The 21,586-nt window shown below is 44.1% G+C and overlaps 1 protein-coding gene across 4 annotated transcripts in view; it reads left to right on the plus strand.

The window, feature by feature from the left end:
- The window catches only part of srgap2 (SLIT-ROBO Rho GTPase activating protein 2), a 53,569-nt gene that overhangs the window by 9,602 nt on the left and 22,381 nt on the right, over positions 1 to 21,586 (plus strand). For 3 of the 4 annotated variants that reach the window (XM_042405701.1, XM_042405704.1, XM_042405702.1), the window contains one exon: positions 20,761 to 20,953. In XM_042405701.1, the coding sequence (XP_042261635.1) occupies positions 20,761 to 20,953 (193 nt within the window). Of the gene's footprint in view, positions 1 to 19,792; positions 19,860 to 20,760; positions 20,954 to 21,586 lie in introns of those variants that run through there. The other variant, XM_042405703.1, reaches the window with a different exon arrangement.

The raw sequence follows: 21,586 nt of genomic DNA on the forward strand, positions 1-21,586 counted from the left end.
CTTCCCCCCTTCACACACTCTCTGTCAATCCCCTACTCCCTCTCCCTCTTTTTCAATCTTTCTTTTTCTCTCAGCCTACATCCAATGAACAATCAGACCATTGTGAAAAGAACCGCTGGTCTTCAACTCAAACGCTCTGTTTTTCTCACTCCTTCTTTCTCCCCTTCTCTTTTCTGTCACTCTTTTTTTTCTCTCTTTCTCTCTCTCCTTCCTCTCTCTCTCAAGATGTCAGTCGTGATGAAACGTGACACACACTGCCTCCTACGACAGTTTTAACCAATAATCCTCACTTTATAATTTCAGCCTTTGTGAAACATATATTGTGCGTGCATGCATGAGCTTCTACACCGGACACTGACTCACAACCAGCTGAGAGAGGATGTTTGTGTGTCTGTGTGTGATGATGAGAACATCTTTAAGAACAGAGGGATCTATATAAAGCCGAGCAGGGCAACGACAAATCCCACTCATATCCTCTAAAACAATCAATAGAGCAGACATCCAGCTGTAAATAAATAGGAGAGAGAGGCAGAGCGAAGGGAAAGAGAGAGAAAACACAACAGTAGAAAGGTTGGACAATGCTCCCGCGGGACACCAGAGGAAACAGGTTGTGTTTGAACAGCCCTCATACGTGGCCAGAGAGCAGGAGGAGAAAAAGCAAAGGAGCCTGACCAAGGAGGGAAAAGAAGGGAAGGAGGGGGGGGGGGCAGGAGGAGGGTTCTGGGAAACATGCAAGAGGAGGCCTGAATAGAAGAGAATTTTTGAGTGGTATAAAGGAGGGAAGAAACCCCGCTACTACTAGACTGTAGGATCCATCTGCTCAATTCTGTGTGTACAGTATGCACTTATATTAGCCTTTTCACTCCTCATCTCCGTCTCCTCTCTCTCTTCCTCTCTCCTTCCCCCCCTCCATCAGCAGCTTCCCTCTGCACGTAGGCAGAGTTGGTTGCTAGGGTTACTGAATTGCCCCCATTTTTCTGGGTTTGTGAGGAGCAGAGGGAAAATGAGAAAGAATAATGTAGATTTGTCTCCCATGTCTGGCTAATCAGGTTAGCACTATACACATACGCACACGCTTCAATTCAATTTTGAACCTGAAGACCATGCTCTTTTCAGGTTTTTCTTTTTTTTGGGTTTTGCTTTGCATTCCTGTTCTCCTTATTTGCTCTTCTCTACCCCCTTTTATTCCTCCTTTTCATCGCTTTCTTTCTCCATGGTGTCACCGCTGCTGTTTCTTCATCTCCCTCAGGCTGTGGGGAGGTATGCTGAGATGAAGGGAAGAGCGGTTTGATTAAAGGCAATTCTGAACTGTCACTGTTGTTTCCTGAAAATAATTTGGTTTGTCACTTTAAGCTTGATATTTATGAAAGCCTGAGGTCGCGTTGTAAAGTCGCATAAATATCAAACACTGTAAATGAGTAGCAACCAAGTGATAAGAGGATGGGTGGGTTGTGCTGGTATCAAAGAGAGAATTTCAGTATTGTGACAAGTTTATATGTGTGTGTGTGTGTGTGTGTTGGAACTGAGCAATCACTGCATGTTGGCACTCACCATTCGGGTTCACACCTCTGCTAATGCTGTTTTAATGAAGCCATTCATCAACCCTTCTCAGCTGAATCTGCAGTACACACACACACACACACACACACACACACACTCTCACACACACCGCCTCTTGCTTTCTCTCCTCTTTTCTTGTGCATAAATGTGTGTGAGGACACGGTGTTCTTCCCCCTGGTTGCTATGTGGATGCACCAGTTCTATTTTAGTTGTTCCCAGCATCAAAGCTGCTCTGGTGGAGATTTTCTCCCATACTCTCCCTGTGCTTGTTGCCGTACTCACGCCGCCTCGGAGAGAGGCTCGTTTAAAGTGCTGAGTTCTAGCTTTACTTTAAACCTTACTTTGAATGTGAGAATGCTGTAGTTTTCTTTCCCACAGTCACCTCACACACACACACACTTTTTGTACAATAGGATGATAAAAACAGCACACACTCTCAGCATCCTCTGCTTTTTGATCCTGAAAAAGCAGGAAGAGTCAGACCCTCTTTTCCCTTCTTTGGGCCCCTGATATTCCTTCACTTCACACTCAAACCAGATGCACTGGCTCTACATACAACCACACACTCATCACTTAAACAGCATGTTGGCTGTGCGGGTGATGTTTGGGTGTGTGTACCACTAACATGTTGACCTTAGCTGGAGGTTACATTCAGGTCACTGTTAGCTGGTTATGGAGCAGCAGGAAGTTGATGTGGAGATCCAGCTTCCTTCTGTCGTCTTCCTTTTCACTCATCCATGCAGGCGAACTTTTAATAGGCGGCCCTGCTGTGTACAAACAAGGAAACAGGACTGCGTGTGTGCAGAACAAAAGCAATAAAGGCTAAATGTCATACCTGACACAGTGATGACAGTCAAACTTGCATTGATCTGAATGGCTTCAAGGGCACTCTTGTTGGTTTCACTGCTCGCTGAGCATGAATCTGGCACTGTCTGACTTTGATAAACAAGTGAATCTATGAGGAAATGTGATTTAATCTAATGTTTTTGATATTTAAAGAACATTAAACAATGACCTCTATGGAAAGAGCAAGAAGGAGACACAAACAGAAAGACAGACAGTGCACAGAGTGTATGAGTTTGTAGAGAGAACTGGAACTGAATTATAACTTTAAATTATGTAAACTAAATGTATTTAATGATTGATGTGTAAGGAACCTTTTATTTGCCGAGTTTGAGTTTCTGTGAATGGTGACAAGGAGAAGACGACTAGTGACAGCAGTTTCATATGAATGTCAAACATGAGTTAAACACGCGTTCAGAGGATGTGCCTCATGTACATACTCGTCTCCAGTCTCATATCAGTACGTGTTGGAGGGTGTGGTTGCATGACTATGTTGGATTGCTTGCCTTTTTTTTGGATGCAGTACTGTATTTGTGTGTGTTGGATTGACATGTCAGTGCTGGTGCCATGTCTGATGTTGATGAGCCCAACCTGAAAATGTGGTTTACCTGCAGCAGACCTCGTGCTGGAGCTGTTGAGAAGCAGCAGCACATACCTCAGGCCTGATATTTATCACCCTGGTTTGCAGGCGCCTGTTAGCCTACTCTTTCTCTTGTTCTGCTGCTCACTGAGTGTGGCCAGGGGGAAACAGTGTCTGTGTGAAGAACATGCTGATATGTGCTCCTCACTCATGCATGTTTTAGCGTGTCCTGAGGCTGCGGAATATACTGTACTGTCAAAGTATTTCTCTGAACCTGTCATGTACGAAGACAACAGGTAGTGTTTGCATCTTTGCCATGATGCTGCGTGATAGATTTCATCTAACCATCCGCTAAGTGACAATTTTGACACTGTTGTCAGCTGATACTGAAGACAAACACATAAACTGAGTGAGCTTTTTGTTAAGTTCACCTGTACTGTCTAATGTCATTCAATACAATAGCCCTGCAATAAATCATACCTCTGTGAGGCTTCAGTTTTTGTTGACACAGTATTAGTGATGTGTTCATTCAATATTGAATCAACAGCCACTCAAGTTGTCATATACCTGGTGCAGTGATATCTGTGTGTTGGAACCACAGTAAATACAGTGTAATGCATTTACAATCCAAACTGGAGCAAGTCTTTATAAATGTGATAAGAGATTCCAACAATTGCAGTATATTAAGTATTTTAATGTATGGACAAAACGTAAGGGACATTTTAATTAAATACTTCTTTCTTTGTTTTTGTTTTCACACTGAAATCTAATCTTAGACGAGCCGTGTACAATCACCACTTCCGAAGAGTATTGGTTAGGCTATGCGTGCCAATATCAGAGTTGGAGGCTGTTAGCGAGAATCCCACAATACAGGAGCGTTTAGATGTTTTGTGGTGTGAGTACACAGAACAAAACTGTCATTATGAATTCCAAAACAGTCACGGTAAAAGTATTTTAATTGAGCAAGACGGCAAAGCAGAGTTTACAGAGCGCCTAATGAATAACAATCCAGTAGTATTCCATCATCACTGACAACAGAATGAAGTAATGTGTTCAAGGACATATCTGGTACAATTTTTTGTACTGGAGTACAAACCACACTATATTTTCACATATGCACAATGTAGCAGCGTATTGAGTTGAGGTTCAAAATTAGCTAAGCTAAGCTATGTAATAACTGCAGCTAGATGTTTTTCAACAGGTGAAGCAATGACACCATCGTATGTCGTCATCATCATCCGTTGGTACATTTTGATATGGCGACACCTACGAGGCACTATTGTATTGCTCTACTCAGGCCTGTGATTGAAAGGGAAAACTTTTCTGTCAGTGTCCCTCTCCCTGTGCGCTGGCCAGGCCCACAGTAGATTGTATAGACCATGTGCTGGCCTGCACTGTGGGATACCCCTCTCAGATTACAGCCTTCGCCTCTCCCCTCAACCCTCCCTCTGAAGACCCCCTCCCCCTTCACATTCCGACTCAGTCCATGTGCTTCAAACAGAGTGGAAATGGGAACATCCCTCCCCTTATACATGCACACACACATACTAATTCCTGTTGTGCAGTAGCCCATGCAGGACATGGGTTGGTGTGGAGATGAAGTATGCTTTCCATATAGATTATACACACTGAGGCACACTCTGTCTAGTCATTTTGTTAGAAAGTAGACATCTGCTTAGACTTGTGCTGAGCTGTAAGTTGAGTTAGACCAAGTGGTTTTTCTTGGAAAAAACACAGCGAGGAGCCTTCAGTATTGAGGTGATGGAGAATAAAAGAGGGTAGAGAAGGGGATGCCCTTTAGCACAAAGAACCTCACCATCAATCATGTCATCACACTGATGGCATAGTCGCTTGACACAAACATGTTCTGGTGCCCCCCATCACTCTTTTTTTTTTTTTTTTTCTCTCCCCCAAATCTTTCTTCTCCCACTCCCTTTCTCTCTGTGATTTCTTTCTTTCTGAGGGCAGTGTTGCGTGTTAAAGGTTGCTGTCTATGACACATATGCACATACACACAGACATTCTCTGTGTGTAAAGGTTGCAGTGGGAGGCAGCAGGCTAAGTGGCTGAGTGTGAGTAGGGCTCTTGTCATGTGCTGGTGGTATTCCCTCTGAGGAATGTAGAGGAAAGACTTTCCCAGTCTGGAGTGGTGGATTCCCACTGCTGGAGCTGAGCTTTTATTGAATCACTGTGGGTGTCTTTGTCTTACATATTCATTTTATCATCAGTTGTACATAACTTCTGAAAATGTCCTATCAGCAGCAAAATGTCAGTGTAAACAACTTCTGTCCATGCCAAAATCAAACTGGATGAATTGTCACAATCAGTGCAGTGGCAAGTAGGATCTGTTTTGAAAACGTATGATGTTGGTGGAGCCCTTGAGCAGCAATCCTTAAGATTTCTGTACTGGTTTATTCAGCAACACCTGTGGTTACTGGTGGTTCCAGCAAGGGCGTTTTAATTGTACAGGTCGCAGAGTTTTGTTCGAAACGACTCGAGTATTAGGGGCAGCAAACACATTTAGAGAGGCTACTCTGTCACGAATGCAATGGAGAAGAGCATTATGTGTATCTGTTTACAGCACTGCAAAACTAATGAGCGAACTTTTTATTGTTGTAATAAAGAAGACTAAAGATGTTTTTACGTTTTGATTTTTGTTTGAATTTAAAGATATGAGATATAATGTGTTTATTAGTGAGTTTTAGAGGTGCCGGTAGACAGAGCAAGGCTAGCTGTTTCCCCCCTGGTATCAAACTATTACTTAAAAGATTATAATTATAATGCAAGAAATGAATGAATGAATGAATTTCAGCATCCAAAAACATGTCAATACTGTAGTTAATGAGCTAAGACATGCCAAAAAACCACACTGAATTCCATTAAAAAGAAAGAAAAACAAAATTACCGTAATGTTTTTGCATGGCAGCCCTTTATTAATGCAGCTATTGTATCTCTGCACAACACGCTGACACTTAATGCCCATTGTTTTCAGTGTCTTTGTTACCCATAATGGCCAGGAAGGCTTACAGTATGTGTGAGTCAGGTCCCTAGCTGTATCCCTCTCCATTGTGTCCCGCTCCTGCTGCAGATGACAATGATGGCCACTGTCCTTTGAGTGAAAAATACATCGCTGTCATAGCTTAAATTCTACATGCATCCAAACACACACGGTACAGCTGGCCTCAGCACAGCTTCTACTGTACGGTACAGAGGCCATTTTGAATTCGTGAATTATTTTGTTGTCTTTGGTACAAGAGGGAGAATGTGTCCGATTTCTTGCTGGGAGAGGAGGGAGGGAGAGTCTGTGATTTTCTTTTTTTGTGTGTGTGTGTGTGTGTGTGAAGGAGCATTGGAAAAAAAAAAAAAAAAAAAAAAAAAAGGAGGGAGCTTTCTTATTTAGTGAGTGAGAGAGGAGTGTACAGCTGATGTCTGGGAGCTGAAGAGTCAGAACAGCAGGACTCTCCTAGATCAAACAGGCTTCCTCTGCGGATAAGAAAGAGAGCCAGCCGGGGAGAGAGAAAAACACAGGCAGGGAAGGGATAAAGGAAAGCAAGAAGAGAGCTCTTTGTAGTCTTTCAAATTGTCAAACAATAAACAGCACTAATGACCACCTTGCTTGTCTCCTTTTTAGCTCGTTTCTGTCTCCTGATGATCTGCGTGCGTGAGTCTACTGAGGCAAGTTTAGGACAGGTGTGCGCCACATGTCTCCCTCTGGTCTGCTATGACCTTAGACCTCTTCTGTTCCCTACCAGCCATAGACACTGTCTGGGGACCTGCTGACGACTCTCAAGCCTGCTGTCAAGAGGGACGATCTATGTAGATGTATTTACCACAGTCTGACAATTCCGCGTATGTGTGAATGCATGTTTATGATGCAGACGTTACGCTGCGTGTGAAAGTGCTCCCTCTTCGCGCCCTTCAACTCTGAGGCAGCATCAATAATTCAGCAACACATTGCAGAACACAGTGCTACACATAGCGATGCGTTTTCTCCCTTTCTCTCCCGCTAGATTCCTCTCAGTATTTATCTGCCTCCTGTTAGACTGTTTTTATGCCCCCATTTTGTTTCTCTTACCCCCTCCCCCAATCTGCTCATTCCTGCCCACTTTGTCTCTCTCTGCTCTCTGTCATGTTTCCATTACTGGAGCTGAGAACCTGTCAAACCTCTCACTCTTTCTCGCACTAGTTAGTGTCTATATTTTCTTTTCGCTTCCTCCCGTTTCCCTACTCTTTTACTTCAGATTTTTTTTTTTTCCATATATAAAAGATTTCATTCCTGGTGTGTCCACTCCCTTTCTTCTCTCTCCTCTGTCCCTTTCTTTTAAAACCTCTTTGAGGCAGTTTTGAGGGGCCGGAGAGGAGGCCGTGGAGGGGAGCTAGGAGGAAAGGGTGTGGCCGCCCACACTGCAGCACTCTATTGTTTTGCACTGATTCCGACACGTCCTCTCTCTGACACATACACACAAAATAGGACACACACGCTGTGAAGAGTCATCGACCCTGTGTTCCACTCTCCACTCATTGGAGAGGCGTATTCTCTCGGTATCAGGGCTGTCCGTTACCGAGTACAGATAGCTTTGTTTTCTATCATGTGTCCGAGACTCACCAGACACCAGGCTCCTATGGTGTCAAAGGGCAGAAAGATTGAGAGTAGAAGACTTAAGCACAGGGCCTGCCATAGGGCTGTCAGGAAGAGGACGTCAGACTTTTTAATCTGATAGTCCGATGCTTCCAGAAGTAGATATTTGTCTCATCCTTGACCCTCCTCCTCAGGGAGGTCAAAGCTCAGGGTTAGCTAGAGAGCAGCTACTCTCTATTCATCATCTTGGTCATGCACATTCCGATGAATCCTTGCTCGCTTGTCAATGAAGATTGAACACAGGCCTTCTGAGTTAACTGTGTCTACTTAATCATTTAGGCTGTGTTCAGACTGACAATAGTACTGCTTTAAATAAACACAAGGGGCTGTGTAGGTGTGAGCATGTTGTTGCAGGTACAGGTGAGAAGGTGAAATATAAACCAGGAAGTCCTGTTTTAATAATACTTCTATGAGTTTTAAGGCTTATGAGAAGCCAAAAAACACTTGCCAAGCAGGCTATTCTCCTTTTTTGAAGGAAGATTTTACAGCGCTAGAAATGTATCATGGCAGCATTAATTTTCTTCTGTCACTTTGTGTAGGAGGTAAATGGAAGAACTGGCACAATACTACAGTGTATTTTAACTTGCCAACACAATGCATCACTGAATGACGTACTGGTCTGCGGCAAAAGTTGAGCCAGGCTCATCAACATTTGATGACTTTGCATTTCTTTGATGGAGCCCTCTGCGGTGGGGCCCCATAGCGCCAACATGGTCGCCTCATTGAATACGAAACATGACTGGTACTACCGGTTAAACTAGCACTCATTTGGTTCAGTAAATGGTATGTTAGTAGAGTCTGTCATAATGCGAGTCAGGCTGCAGCCAGGAGCATTGCCTATAGTTTGTTCTTAGCTGACTGTGGCGATCATCAGACTGTGAAGATGCCTGTTTTGACCCATGAGATGTTGATATTTGAGCTATAGGGACAGTCATGCGGGTGGTATGTAACGCTTGCAAAGTAGGCTGTTATGTGTGAGAATGCAAAACAATGGCGTGTATGTGTTTGTGTGTTTGACCGGCACAAAGGCTGTGTTTATTGTGTGTCAGGGTGTCCCCGGGCTGACCTCAGGTGAGCGTTCCTCGTCCTGCAGTGGTTCACAAACACATCCTCTGAGAATTCTGGATGAAGTAGTTTATTTTGATCAAGTCCCATATCTGACAAGAGTGTTGTTGTTCCAGTTTTAACTTTCCAAGCACTGGTAAGATTTGCTCAAGGCTTACTTCAGTATTCTGCATTGCGGAAAACATGCAGCCTGTAACACTAAACTATACAAGGACATAGAGAGTTATTTGGGCAGTGAGCTCAAACTGACCTCGATTCGCCCTGCTGCAGAGAGATTAATTTAGTGTCCCACTAAATGAAACCCACTAAATGAGCGTACACTAAATCACACACCTGCTTTACAGGAGGCTCTTGCTGATATGCTGGTATATGCCGGTGTAGGCAACAATCGGTGTCAGTTTCTTACTTCCAAATTCATACATTTGTGCAAAGAAATGCTCATAATAAAGCAACTGAAACTTGCTATCAGAAAGCAAAAACACAAGCCAAACCTCATGTCTGGTTTTGTACTTTTTACTGACATTTTACTGGCTTCATGCTGTCGCAGAATACCAAGCTGTAAAGTAGTGTGAAAAGTGTAACGATATCCTGTTTTTTTACACTGCAGGCCAGGTCTTTATGCAAGTTCCAGGCCCTGTGCTTTTCTTTTATTTCAGTGATGTCAGGCTGCTAAGCGAAGAGGTAATCTCTGATACAACCTCATGAAGTTTAATAGTGTGTGTCTATGCTGCAGCTCATCCTGTTAGAGGATTTAAAAAACACCGTGGTGCGCTAATTCTCAACCCTGCTTCACTCGGGCAGCTGCTCAGCCCAATTTAAACAATAGATTTTGGTCATATTATTCACTTTGGTACACCTATTATGCAGGGACGTATCATTTAATTTAAAAAAAAATATATAAATAATTGGTTTGAAATGAGTTTGTCCAACTAGCATGCAGACACTGATGAGTGTAATCTGTTGTACTGTTACTGTTATTAAGCCTGCTGAAATGAAATGAGCTGTCTTATGCATTTTCTATAAGCTCATTTTCCTACTTTTCCTACTGTGACTTGAAGCCCAAAATATTCATTAAAGGGCTAAGCTCCAATGAAAAGAGTCAGGATAGAAAGCAGGCTTTAACCTAAGAGTGTGCTGAACTGAACAATGACCTGAGTTCTCTTTCATGCTTACCCCCTTTTATACCAAGCATACATATTAATCTCATGTGGACTCCATTGCACCAAACGTGATGACCCATGATATCTCTGTGTCCCAAGTTGCAGCAGTTGAGACAGTGTGTCACTACTGTATATTAGTTGCTGTTATATACAGCTACACCTGTGACACTTCCTCTAGTAATTACTTTTGTCTGAGGATTACTGTGATGACATTATGTCCTGTTGAATGTGATCATCACAGCTTAAGACCCCTCTCAGTAGTAAAAATGAAGGACCCAGTCTTCGTATTTGAAGGTGAATAAGAGAAAGCGACTTTAAACAGTAGCTGCAGTATTAAATTAACCGTAAACTAAACCAGTAGAGGTGTATGTATCTGCAGTCCGTAAAAAGTCTTTATTGCTGATTGGATAATGCAACCCACTTGATGCTGCATGCATCTCATTATGCCCTCACATGACAACAACAAAATCATCTAAAATTTATTGTACATTTTATTTATTACCTCTTAGTGAGTGTTTGTAAATTTGATAAAGCGTATGTGAAGAAATTCAATTCATGTAATTGTCCAACTTGGAAGTGAAAGTGTAAGTTTCACGCAGCACTTTTATTCTATTCTAGTGGAATGAAAGGGAAATTATAGTCAGGCCTTCTTGTCAATGATGGAAGTTTTTGTTGTTGACCAATAGAGCTCATAACATGCTCTAACTCAGCCAGTTAATGACTTTTTGCTTGGTGTTAAAGATGCCATCAGAAAGAAGACAAAGTGACAGCAAGAAAAACATTAGGCTTCTTTTCTTGCTCCTCTTGTTGGTTCACCTCAAGAGAGTATGGTTGTTTTGTAAAAGACAAAAAGGAACTAAATGTAAAAACAGCTGAAGAGTAAAGACCCAAAAGTGCTGCAGAGAGAGAGAGAGAGTAAAAGAAAGTAGAGCAGAAAGAGTTTTTTCCCAGCCGAGTCCCTTGTGTAGTTCAACAAATTTCTATTGCAGGGGTTTGTTGTGCTGAAGTGTTGCGTTGTCCTCCTCCCTGGGAGCCACTTCATGCAGCTTGGCCCACTTTCTCTCCCCCTGCCCCCCCCCCCCCCCCATGTCTCTGCAGCAGTCAGACAGATGCCTGGGTGGGTATGTGAGCGGGTGGGATTGCAAGCGAGGAAGAATTTAACTAGCAGGCTGAATGTGATCTTCACTGTGGAAAAAGTAAATGAGTAAACTGCATAGTAGCACTGAAATCATACTTATGGCTCTATTAGCTCTGCAGTTCTCAGTGATAGTATATACCGCAGCACTAAATTCTCCATGTGGCGGGGGTTAGATAGGGTGGGGCTGTGATCTTGTTTGCTCATCTTAGCTGTACCCAGGCTTGGTATATCTCCGAGGGTTGTTGTGAGAGACTGTCGCCTGGTTGAAATGGTGGCCATATTTCATTGGCTAGCCTGTCACTGCTGGAAACCCTGGCTCTCTGAGCTGTGCCTGTGCAGGACTCATTACACAGCAAGGCCACTTCTCCATGGTGTGCAAACATGTGCACACATACACACATTAGCAGGCATGAGAATGAGTTATACCTCTGGAACAGCGGGTTAGTGGAGGAGGAGGGGGGGGGGGGATTGCAGTTGCTGCATAGGCTGATCCTGATTCAGCTCTTTCTGCCTTCAGTGACGAAGGAATGACAGCCAAACACTGTACCTGTCTGGTTCTCACCTACTACACTCACTGTTACTCTAATTATGACCTGCAGCTTTTATCTCCAGCATAAGCTTAGCTTTATTGTACAACTTGTACTTTCCTAGCACACACAAGCAAGTTTTTACAGGTCAATACTGTAGGTATGTGTTTTTTGTGTCTGTCACCAACAGTCAAAACCTGAAGATATTGAACATGCAGTGATGTGAAACACAGAAAAGATTGATTGATAAATCAACCCTAACCAAATAATCAATTATCAAAATTGTTTGTCGAGTTTCTGTTGTTGAACTAATTAATTGCCTAATAGTTTCAACAGTGATACAATTGTTCTCCAATTATCTTTTAATCTTCCTCAAGAAAGACGTAGCAGCAGATGTTAAATGAGTTCATGCAAGATGAGACAGACAGTATGTCTGGATTCACAGGATTCAAAACACACAGGTACACATTTCTGGACACACGCTGACTATATTAAAGTAAGATACATCTGCATGTGCTTGGCACTCCTTTCACTGCATCACTATTTCTTGTGCGCATGCCCCATAAAAGTCTCTCCTCAGTCCTCTCCTCCCATGTCTGGGAAGAAGGTTGTACCTGATGACAGCGACAACATGACCTCGAGCTGGATGCGGTGATAGTATCTCATGTTATCGACTGCTGTTCTGGGTCTCATCCTTTGTCTGATGGAACATATTCCCCTGCTCTTTCCCCCCCCCCCCCAGCCTCGCTGCCTTCCACTGGCACTCAGATAAGGATCGGCAGCCATCAGCAGATACAGCCTTTAACTCGCGCTGCCGCTGCCCGCCCCCTCCTCTCAACTCTCACTATACCCTCTATCTCCATCTCTACCGTTTTCCCTCGGCCATTTTCGGCGTGCCACTGATGTCTCTTGGAATGCAGTGATAAGGGTTTGCTGCATAAGGACACACATGCCAGTTCAGTTGTCACGTACACATGCATCTCTCTCCCACTGGGGAGAGAGACGTTTTTGTGGGTGTGTGTGTACAGTTTTCTGTGTGACTGAAGCTGTCCTGCACAACTATTAGATGATAAAGGGAGGCTATTACACACTGTGTTAGGCTTCAGACCGCTGACGCTTCCCCGGGGAAGTGGGCTTTAAATGCATGCACACACAGCCCTCAAGGTCCCCATGAATCATTGGTGCTGACCGATCTAATTCTGACAGCGGAGAGACAGAAAGATGAGGGGAAGAAAAATAGAGGGGATGACTGAGGGACTGTTTAATCTAGATGTAGGGAGTTACACACCGTCACTCATTCGCTGGAATTATGACAAGTGTTAATAAAGATGTGAATGACCCTTTACCCACCAGATGATTTGTCTGCACATGAAAGAGGTTCACACCCATCCGTCGCTATTTGAAAGTAGTCCCATGTCTTGGATGATTCTCGTAATGCTTGATGCTTAGAGAGACTGCTGTCTAACACTGTTGAGGTTGGCTTAACTTACTACGCACACTGTCTGTCAGTCAGACAGACAGACACACACTCAGCAGGCTCCTTCCCATGCTTGTGTTGTGGATTAGTCAAATCCCCTGACTTGCTGCTAAGCTGATTAAGAGGGGTGTTATGCACTGGCCATTTGGAAACACTGGAAAGAGTGCATACACACACATATACATACACACAAACACAGTGGGACAGCTCAGATTAATATTGTCTCTCCTGCTGGTCCAGGATGGTATAATATGTGTGCACGTTTTTGTCTCTTACCTCTCTGTACTTTCTCAGACAGATGGCGTAGATCACTACACGGTCATGGTTTGCATCCGTACTGCGAACTGTGTGCGTGTGTGTGTGTGTGTGTGTGAGAGAGAGAGAAAGAGAGAGAGAGAGAGAGAGAGGGGCACAGCAAATGAGATGGAGAGAGAGAGAGAGACAGAAATGAAGCCTGTTGGAACAGACTGAAGCCCAGATGGCTGTGTCCGGCAGAGACAGGAAATAGAGGTGACACCAGGTGGATGGTACCCTTGAGGGTGGAATACGCAGACACACACACACACATTAGCTTAGAAGCCTGCAGTTTGGGAGGGGCTGTTTCAAATCATGCCGATGAATTGTAAAATAATGTGATCTCTATTTGTGCAGAAACATTAGTCAACTAATTGATTACTAAATACACTGAAAAACAATTTTGACTATTGGTTAGTTGTTTATGTGATCTAAGAGGGAAAATGCGAAACATTCTCTGGTTCCAGCTTCTCAAATGTGAGGATTTGCTACATTTCTCAGTTTTATATTGTCATAAATCTCTTTTTTCTCATAAACAATCCCTATTTTCCGGCATTTTATAGACTAAATGTTTCATTTATTGGTTGACACATAGTCGACAGATTGATTCATAATGAAAATAATCATTAGTTGTAGCCCTAATTTCATTTGAAGTCCCTGAATCCATCTACAGTCCCTGCATCTGTGTGAGACGCACCCCCCCCCCCTACACACACCCCATGAGTGCCTTTTCCAGACTGGGTTAGTAGAGCAGACTGAGGCTGTAAATGGGTGAGGAGCTAGTTAACTTTTGATAAGCGGCCTTTTTCATTATGCATAGGGAACCCCACCCCACCCCCAATCCCCAACCCTGCAAACCCTCTGCCACCATACGACAGGAATCAGAGCGTGTGATGTATTGTGTGTTGTATTAACTCTCATGTGTACGTCGCTTTGGATAAAAGCGTCTGCCAAATGAAACTGCAACAATGTGATGGCTGGAGAGGGTGTCAGGAGGGGTAAGTGTTTCACTTAGATTACATTCCTGGAAAGAGTGATGATATTTATACCAGAAGAGATGGTGATTTGGTAGAAAACTACACTCAGGCTGCAGGAATAGTTGAAACTACTTCTAGTTCTATTGTTGTTGATGTTTTCCAGCAGTTGGTTGACATGGGAGACTGACCTCCTCCAGTAGCTTTGCAACCCCTGACCCCTGACCTGTGCTCCCAGCTCAACTAGTGCAAGGAACCCCAACGAGAGCCCACATGGGTCCGACTGTGGGCCACAGATGCATCAACACATTCACACACATCAACATTCTCACACACACACTTCTCATCTTCCTCTCCCTTTCCTGTTGCTGTGCTCTTCCAGCTGCAGATAAAGCACCTCTCTAACTAGTAAAGGGTTAATGACTTCCTGATCTGGACGGAGAGGTGCGGAGTAGTGCGGAGGAATGTACCCCCACTGAGTACCCCACCCCCACAATAACTCCCCCTCTCCCTCCCTGTCACCTCCTCCTTTTCTCTGTCTCCGCTCACCCGGCCTCCTCACTCTGTCCTCATTGCTATCATGAAGTGTCCAACATGGACAAGAAATAGTGATTCCCACACTTAGCTTATACTTTGGGGGGAGGGGAACAAGATTTATTAGTAGGCCCCAAAATATTTTAACATTTTTAGGAAGTCTGTCTCTTGAAATAGTTGGAACATTTCTGATTTGATGTCTAATCTCATTTCCTGAAACTCATATTGTGATCTTTTATATCTGTTTTCACAAACCATTTTGCATTTCCTTCATCGTCATTGGTTTAATTACTGCATGTGGAGTGTTTGTTTGTTTGTTTGCGTGTGTATGTGTGTGTGTGTGTGTGTGTGTGTGTGTGTGTGTGAGACAACTGAAAGCTGAATGGTCAGAGGCTTGCTTCCTTGCCTGACTGAAAGCATCCCTTAGTACTCTGTTCTCCATTATTGTCTCGGGTCAAAAGTGAAACTTTTAAAGTACCAGAAAGACTAAATAACTTTCACTCCTCCTTTACTTATTTATGCCCAGCTGTAGCACAGAGGAGCCCTTATTTCTCTAAAACCCTCTGCTCTCTGCTCGTCTTTTTAGCTCTCCCCTCCTCTGCCACACAGAGCAGGTCTGCCGTGGTTTGGCTTTAGCCGGGTTTTCCATGTCTAAAAGTCACTAAGCTTGTTAAGTTGCCGTCTAAAGACGACACTGCTTTTCCTAAAGGTTTCAGGCTCTGGGTGAGAGAGGAAATGCCTATATAAGTTTTAGTGTGTGTCCGTGTGTGTGTTTGTTTTCAGAGGAAAGGTCCAGACCCAAGGAAAAGACATTGGCTGGAATATTTCCATTCCAGCAATAGTTTTCCCTCCAACACTTACTGTACTGTAATTCTATCTCTTCCTCTACTCCCCTCCTCACTCACTTGTGCATGCGTGTGTGTGTGTGTGTGTATGTGTGTGTGTGTGTGTGTGTATGTTGAAGCAGTGTTAGGCAGGCATGTCTGGAACTAATAGATTCCACCCTGCTGAAGAATCTTATTAGGAAATACTACCTGCAACCTGAGGCTTCAGACTACCGACCTATACAACTGCCTGAAAATCACGTCCCGTAGCCCCACCATCCATACACACACACACACACACACACACACACACACACACACTCCCCCTCTTCAACCTGCAAACCCCTGGCCCAGTTTCTCCTTTCCAGCCTCTCTCCCTCTGCTCTCTTTTCCTGCCTGGTTTCAGGTTTGGAGGGTTATATTGGTGAACTCCACAGCTGCCTGTTTTTCTTCAAGCCCTTTCATTTGGAGATATACACACACACTCACACACACCTCAGGCCAACCCCCCATCCTGCAGCACTCCGTCTTTACACACACACACACACACACACACACACACACACGCTTCCTGTAGTTGTTTTAGTATGACCTTCCCCTCCCGTGTGCTCCCTGCTGGCAATGAACTGGTCCGACTGACTTCCTGTCTCTCTGTCCTCTCTTCCTGTGTGTACTGGGATGAATGGACATATTATTCAGAATGACGCAGTGCCCCCCCACCTCCTTTACTCACTCTTTACACTGCTCTCTGTTCTTTCTCCTTTTCTTTCTGCTTCTTTCATTCTTCTGAGGACAATAGTATGAGCTCACAGTGGTACAACTCAAAACCATTACCACCCTCTTCTGCTCCCCTCCCTCCTCTCTGCCGCTCTGTACTGCAGTATCAGCCCCTGGAGCAACAAAGACCAGGCCTTACTGCATAAACACATCATGTGCGCGTGCTCACACACACACACACACAAATGAAATAAGAAGAATAGGTAATATTCTACCTCGCCACTAGCTAGATCTCCTGGTTGGGTGTCTTGGATTTCACGGAAGTAGTTAACTGGTGTATGTGTGTTCTTGTTTTCCCGCTGCTTTCACTGATTACCTGGCACAGGTTTTGGGCACTCACCCCAGCGCTGGCAGAGAGGCTTGGTTTTAAAGGATAATCCTGTTTTTTTTTTTTGTTTTGTTTTGTTTTAAACTTGGGTGTTAATTTGTAGCTGTGGCCATCATTTCAATCAGTTAAGATAACATTGTACAGACAAAAAAACAAGTAAACAAGCCAACAGTTTACCCAGTTAAACCATTTTCCGAGGAGGTAAAATGTGAATGTGAGTGCGCCTGAAAGGTCATGTCATGGCACAAGAAAGCTGTTTTAAAGGCTTATTATTACAGACAGGAATGATGGTTGAAACTGTGAACACAAGACCCATGTTGCAATAAACTGGAATTATCTTTTAAATGAACAGCCTTGTCATCCTTCACCCACTCCATCCAGCTAGTTCAAGCTTTTTCTCGAATATCCATCATGTCTACTTGTAAACAGTTGCCATGCGTGTGCATGCATATACATGTGTGTGTGTGTGTCTCTCTACCATCAAATCCAGTAATAGAGGAAGACAGATCTAGGGTGGGGCTTCCAAGACTGGGCTGGATAGCTGCCATCAAAACAGCTCAGAGTGACAGCTTGGACTTTCTGTGTCACATCACTATAAGAGTGTGTGTGTGTGTTGTGCCCATAGCCCAGGGTGTTCTCAGGTATAATGAGTACTCGCAGCAGTATGTGTGACTCCTGTATCTAGGCCAGCTCAGAAGAGCATCCAGGGCAACCATCACTTCTGTCAGCTACCAAAAAAACAGCCTGAAGCTGGTGCTGTATTTCCTGCAAAAACTAACTTTCACTACAAAAGGTTATTGCAGGAAAAACATGAGTTGTGGGCTTCACTTTATGCATTGGCAAAATGGGACTCAAGGATTATGTGACTGGTTTTGCTGTTTTTGGCTGTGGCATTATTTCCTTTTCCAGTTACATTTCCTTGTGATTATCTATCCACACGTTTTGAATGTGATGACTTGTCAGACTGGTTTGATTTGAGGCAGCTGCCTTCACCCTCAGCCCACTGCAAAAAACCCCCCCAAAAAACCCCAGCAGGCATTGACCATGGTGGAAATGCCATTATAGTGTGGTTACTCTGTCTCAATCCATCAACTCTCTATTTTAGTCTTCCTTCCTCTGGGTCAGAATAAGCAAACTAATCAATAATGGATGATAGGGAGGAGCAGTTTTGGGTGAAATGGTTTGAGGGGAAAAAAACATCTCCTCAGATCCCTGCCATTTCATGCTCATTTGTAAACTCAGATATATGCAGGATACACGCCGACATAATATCACCCCCCTCACCTACACTGATGCATGCAAAACAAACAGGTGGCTGCTATGAATGGGTAGTGAGCTGCGATAAAAACGAAGTTCTTGAAAAAGTAAAGGACATTAGTATCAACATCAACAGTGATCCGTGCAACATACGGTCACTGTCAGTTGTCTGTGGATATTGTAGGCACGTAGGTTTTACTTGAAAGCTGGATTTGTCAGCTTGATCAGTTTCTTTCCATGTGAAGTATGGCAGATGTTGTTACGAGTGACCATGGTGATTTTAGTGTACTGTGACATCACGTGCATGCCCTCTATATGTAGATAAGTACAGGGACATGCTCCAAAGATTAGCAACCATCTCCTATTGCCAATAGTTTTATGTTTGATTGTGGTGTTGGTGGAACTGGTGAAAAATGTGAGGCCAGTGCAGACAGAGCCAGACAGCCCCTCAGCACTACAGACAGAGAAAGTGGAGGAGGAGGAGGAGGAGGAGGAGGAGGAAGGGAAAAGAGAATGGAGAGCATCAGTAAAGTAGAATCCCAGAGCCTGATTACAAGACCTGCTCTCATCTGCCTGGAAAATGTGACTGGGCTGTCTGGAGGGGGGGGGGGTTTGGAGGCGTCACATTCCAGTTCACATCCCACTTCTCACTGGCTCACTGGATGATGACCATTACAGAGGGACGAGACTGAGAGGAAGACCTACATCGATCTTTTCTGACAGTTTCTCTCCTCTTTGCTGTACCAAGCTCCCTGTCTCTCAGCTAACACTCCTCTCCTGTTGGCGATAACAGCGTCTAGATGGACAAAGATTAAAAGACCTAATTTTTTTTTTAGAAATCCTTCAAGGAAATCCAGTTTAGCAGCCAATATCAACAGGGTATGGTGTGAAGAGCTCAAGGTTAGCTTTGGTTGAGTCACACAGCCATATATTTTGTAAATGGAGCGTGCTGTCAGAATCACTCTTCATCCTAATGTGACTGTTAGGGGCCCGAGAGGGGTTTCGGGGCTTAGGGCACAGCTTCTCTATTAGATTAATTTTACCCCCATTAAACCTGCTTTCTAAACACAGAGGTCACATGGGACAGCTGTCACCTCTTCTGCTCTGTGTATCCTACACCCCTCAAGCCATTTCCACACTGATCACCTTATGCCTTCTATCACCATCTTGGGAGCGCTTGTTTTCAGTTGAGGTGTTTGTGCATGTGGTGTGTGTGTGTTGCCGTCTCAGGCCGGCTAATTATAAGGCCGCCATCTCGGGGCTTTCGTGCCGCAGCCTTGAGAGGCAGGAAACTGAGTCATTTGACAGCGCTGTGCAATGAGCAAATTATACACAAACACGTGTACACACACACATACATATACACACAGACCACGAGACAATAACACATGTTGTCAAAGCAAATATCCACAACAGGTCATTAGCTCAGACACAGACTGTGTGTATGCATTTATTTGTTGCGTATGTGTGTCTTTTGTGCCATAGCGTCACAACGCCAAAAACTCCTCCGCTCTGGCCTTTTAATCAGCGAAGAATGACTGTGAGAGGGACACTGGCATGGGCTAGTAGCACCATGTTTAGGTCTGTGTTTATGACAGAGGGAGAGAGAGAGAGAGAAGTGGGAGACGAGGGGGAGGAGCGGGGTGGTCACAGACACATTTAGATATCCCACTTCTCTTTGTCGTAATGAGAAACTGCACCCTCAGCTGTAAAACACAAAGGCAGCATCAACAGTCGCTGTCGGCTCGACAGACAACTGACTCTCTGCCAGCCCGTGTGTGTGTGTTTTAATAAGTGTATGTGTGTGAGGGTAGTCTATACTGCACTGAAGCCAGGATGGAGGCCAAAACCATCCGCTTCCTCTACAGCCAGCGTTGTAAAGGTAGGACAGCTGTGGTACACCAGCCTAAAATAGAGCCATGATGCAGCTGCACAGGTTACAGATCGGAGAATCGTGTGTTTGTGTTGTTAACTCTTTAAAAGGATGTATGTGCGGCGTACTCAGCATTGGCAGGCAGCTATGAGAGCATAGCATTAATCTGTCAGCTGTCAGCACTGATCCAGCTTATCATCGTCGTGTGTGTGTGTGTCCTTGGTGTGTGTGTGTATGTACGTGTGAGTGCGTGCGTGTGGACTCTTTGTGTGTCCTCCTCTATAACTGCAGTGGGCAAGACTCTCCAGTGGACTTTTTGTATCCAGTGATTGAATATGGTTACTGAGTGTGTCTGTACTGAGTGCACTCTATTAATTTGAGGCCAGACTGGAGAGCAGCATGGAGGAGGGAGAGGGGAAGGAGGCAGGAGGAAAATGAAAAGTGATAAGCTGGGATAAATGGCTGCCTCTGGAGATCTCTGTGTGTGGAAGAGGATAGATGATTGTGCATATACATGCACACATGCATAAAAATGTGGTAATGTACATACATGGTGGGAGGGGAATGGATTCCAGCCAATACTCCAGGCTGATGTGTTACAGCTCTGCCAGGTGTTTTCACTGGAGCTTAAGACGTTAATATCTTACACATTGTTGTGGCACGTATCTTAATAATAGCACTGCATCTTCAACTGTAATGTATGCAGCTTACATCCTAGTTGTATGGATAATTGGATGTAGTTAGCATTTTTTACAGGAAAGAGGCCTTTGATTTTAGAAGTGCAGGGGAACAAACATTCTGCGTAAGACGTCCTCTGTGGCTTCAGTGTGTCTAACACCTGGATTGTGGTTGCCATGATGAAGTTAAACTCATCTCTATCTCTCTGTCACTCTTCCTTCCACCCCCGCAGAGATCCGCGCCCAGCTGGTGGAGCAGCTCAAGTGTCTGGACCAGCAGTGTGAACTGAGGGTGCAGCTGCTTCAGGACTTGCAGGACTTCTTCAGAAAGAAGGCAGAGATTGAGATGGACTACAGCCGCAACCTGGAGAAGCTGGCAGAGAGGTTCCTCACCAAGACACGCAGCACTAAGGACCATCTACTCAAGTATGTCACAAACACTCATAATTCACTACCACACTGTGCTGTAACAACTGATGTTGTTGTGCACAATCTTATCAGTTTTGCCAAAGACAGCAAATATTTTTTAATTTTCCCAAGTAAGATGTAAATATGCAGAAGCACACTTTCTTTATTTAGCTGTCTAAATAGCATAGAACCTTTTGGTTACTGGTGACTTCCTTCCTGGGAAAAGAGAAGTAGAGGCAGGCAAAGAAAATGAAACACAAGGATGGCTGAAAGGGGTAGTGAGGTCATGTTGGTATGTTCCAGTCTGTAAAGTACTGACCTACATTTAAGCATATCTCAAAGACTTCACATCTCACTTACTGCTTCTCAGTTTGATCTAATGAAACAGCTCGATCCAATTATATATCTTGTACATTTCATTAACATGCTCATTCTGTTACCCTTGAGGTCATATGAGACTGTGTGTGTAACTTCAAATTTAGCCAGAAATGGCCAGGTGGGGATTTTGTGCTCTGACTATTTTGCAGTAGCTTGCTGTGTATAACCTTGCCCAAACAGGGATTCTCTCTCACCAAAGATGGCTGATCTTGCTCTCTTTCTCTTCCTCTACTGTGTGTCTGTCTCTCTCTTTTTCTCTCCCACTCACTCCAT

Source organism: Thunnus maccoyii, chromosome 3, assembly GCF_910596095.1.
Source record: "Thunnus maccoyii chromosome 3, fThuMac1.1, whole genome shotgun sequence".
Taxonomy (NCBI): domain Eukaryota; kingdom Metazoa; phylum Chordata; class Actinopteri; order Scombriformes; family Scombridae; genus Thunnus; species Thunnus maccoyii.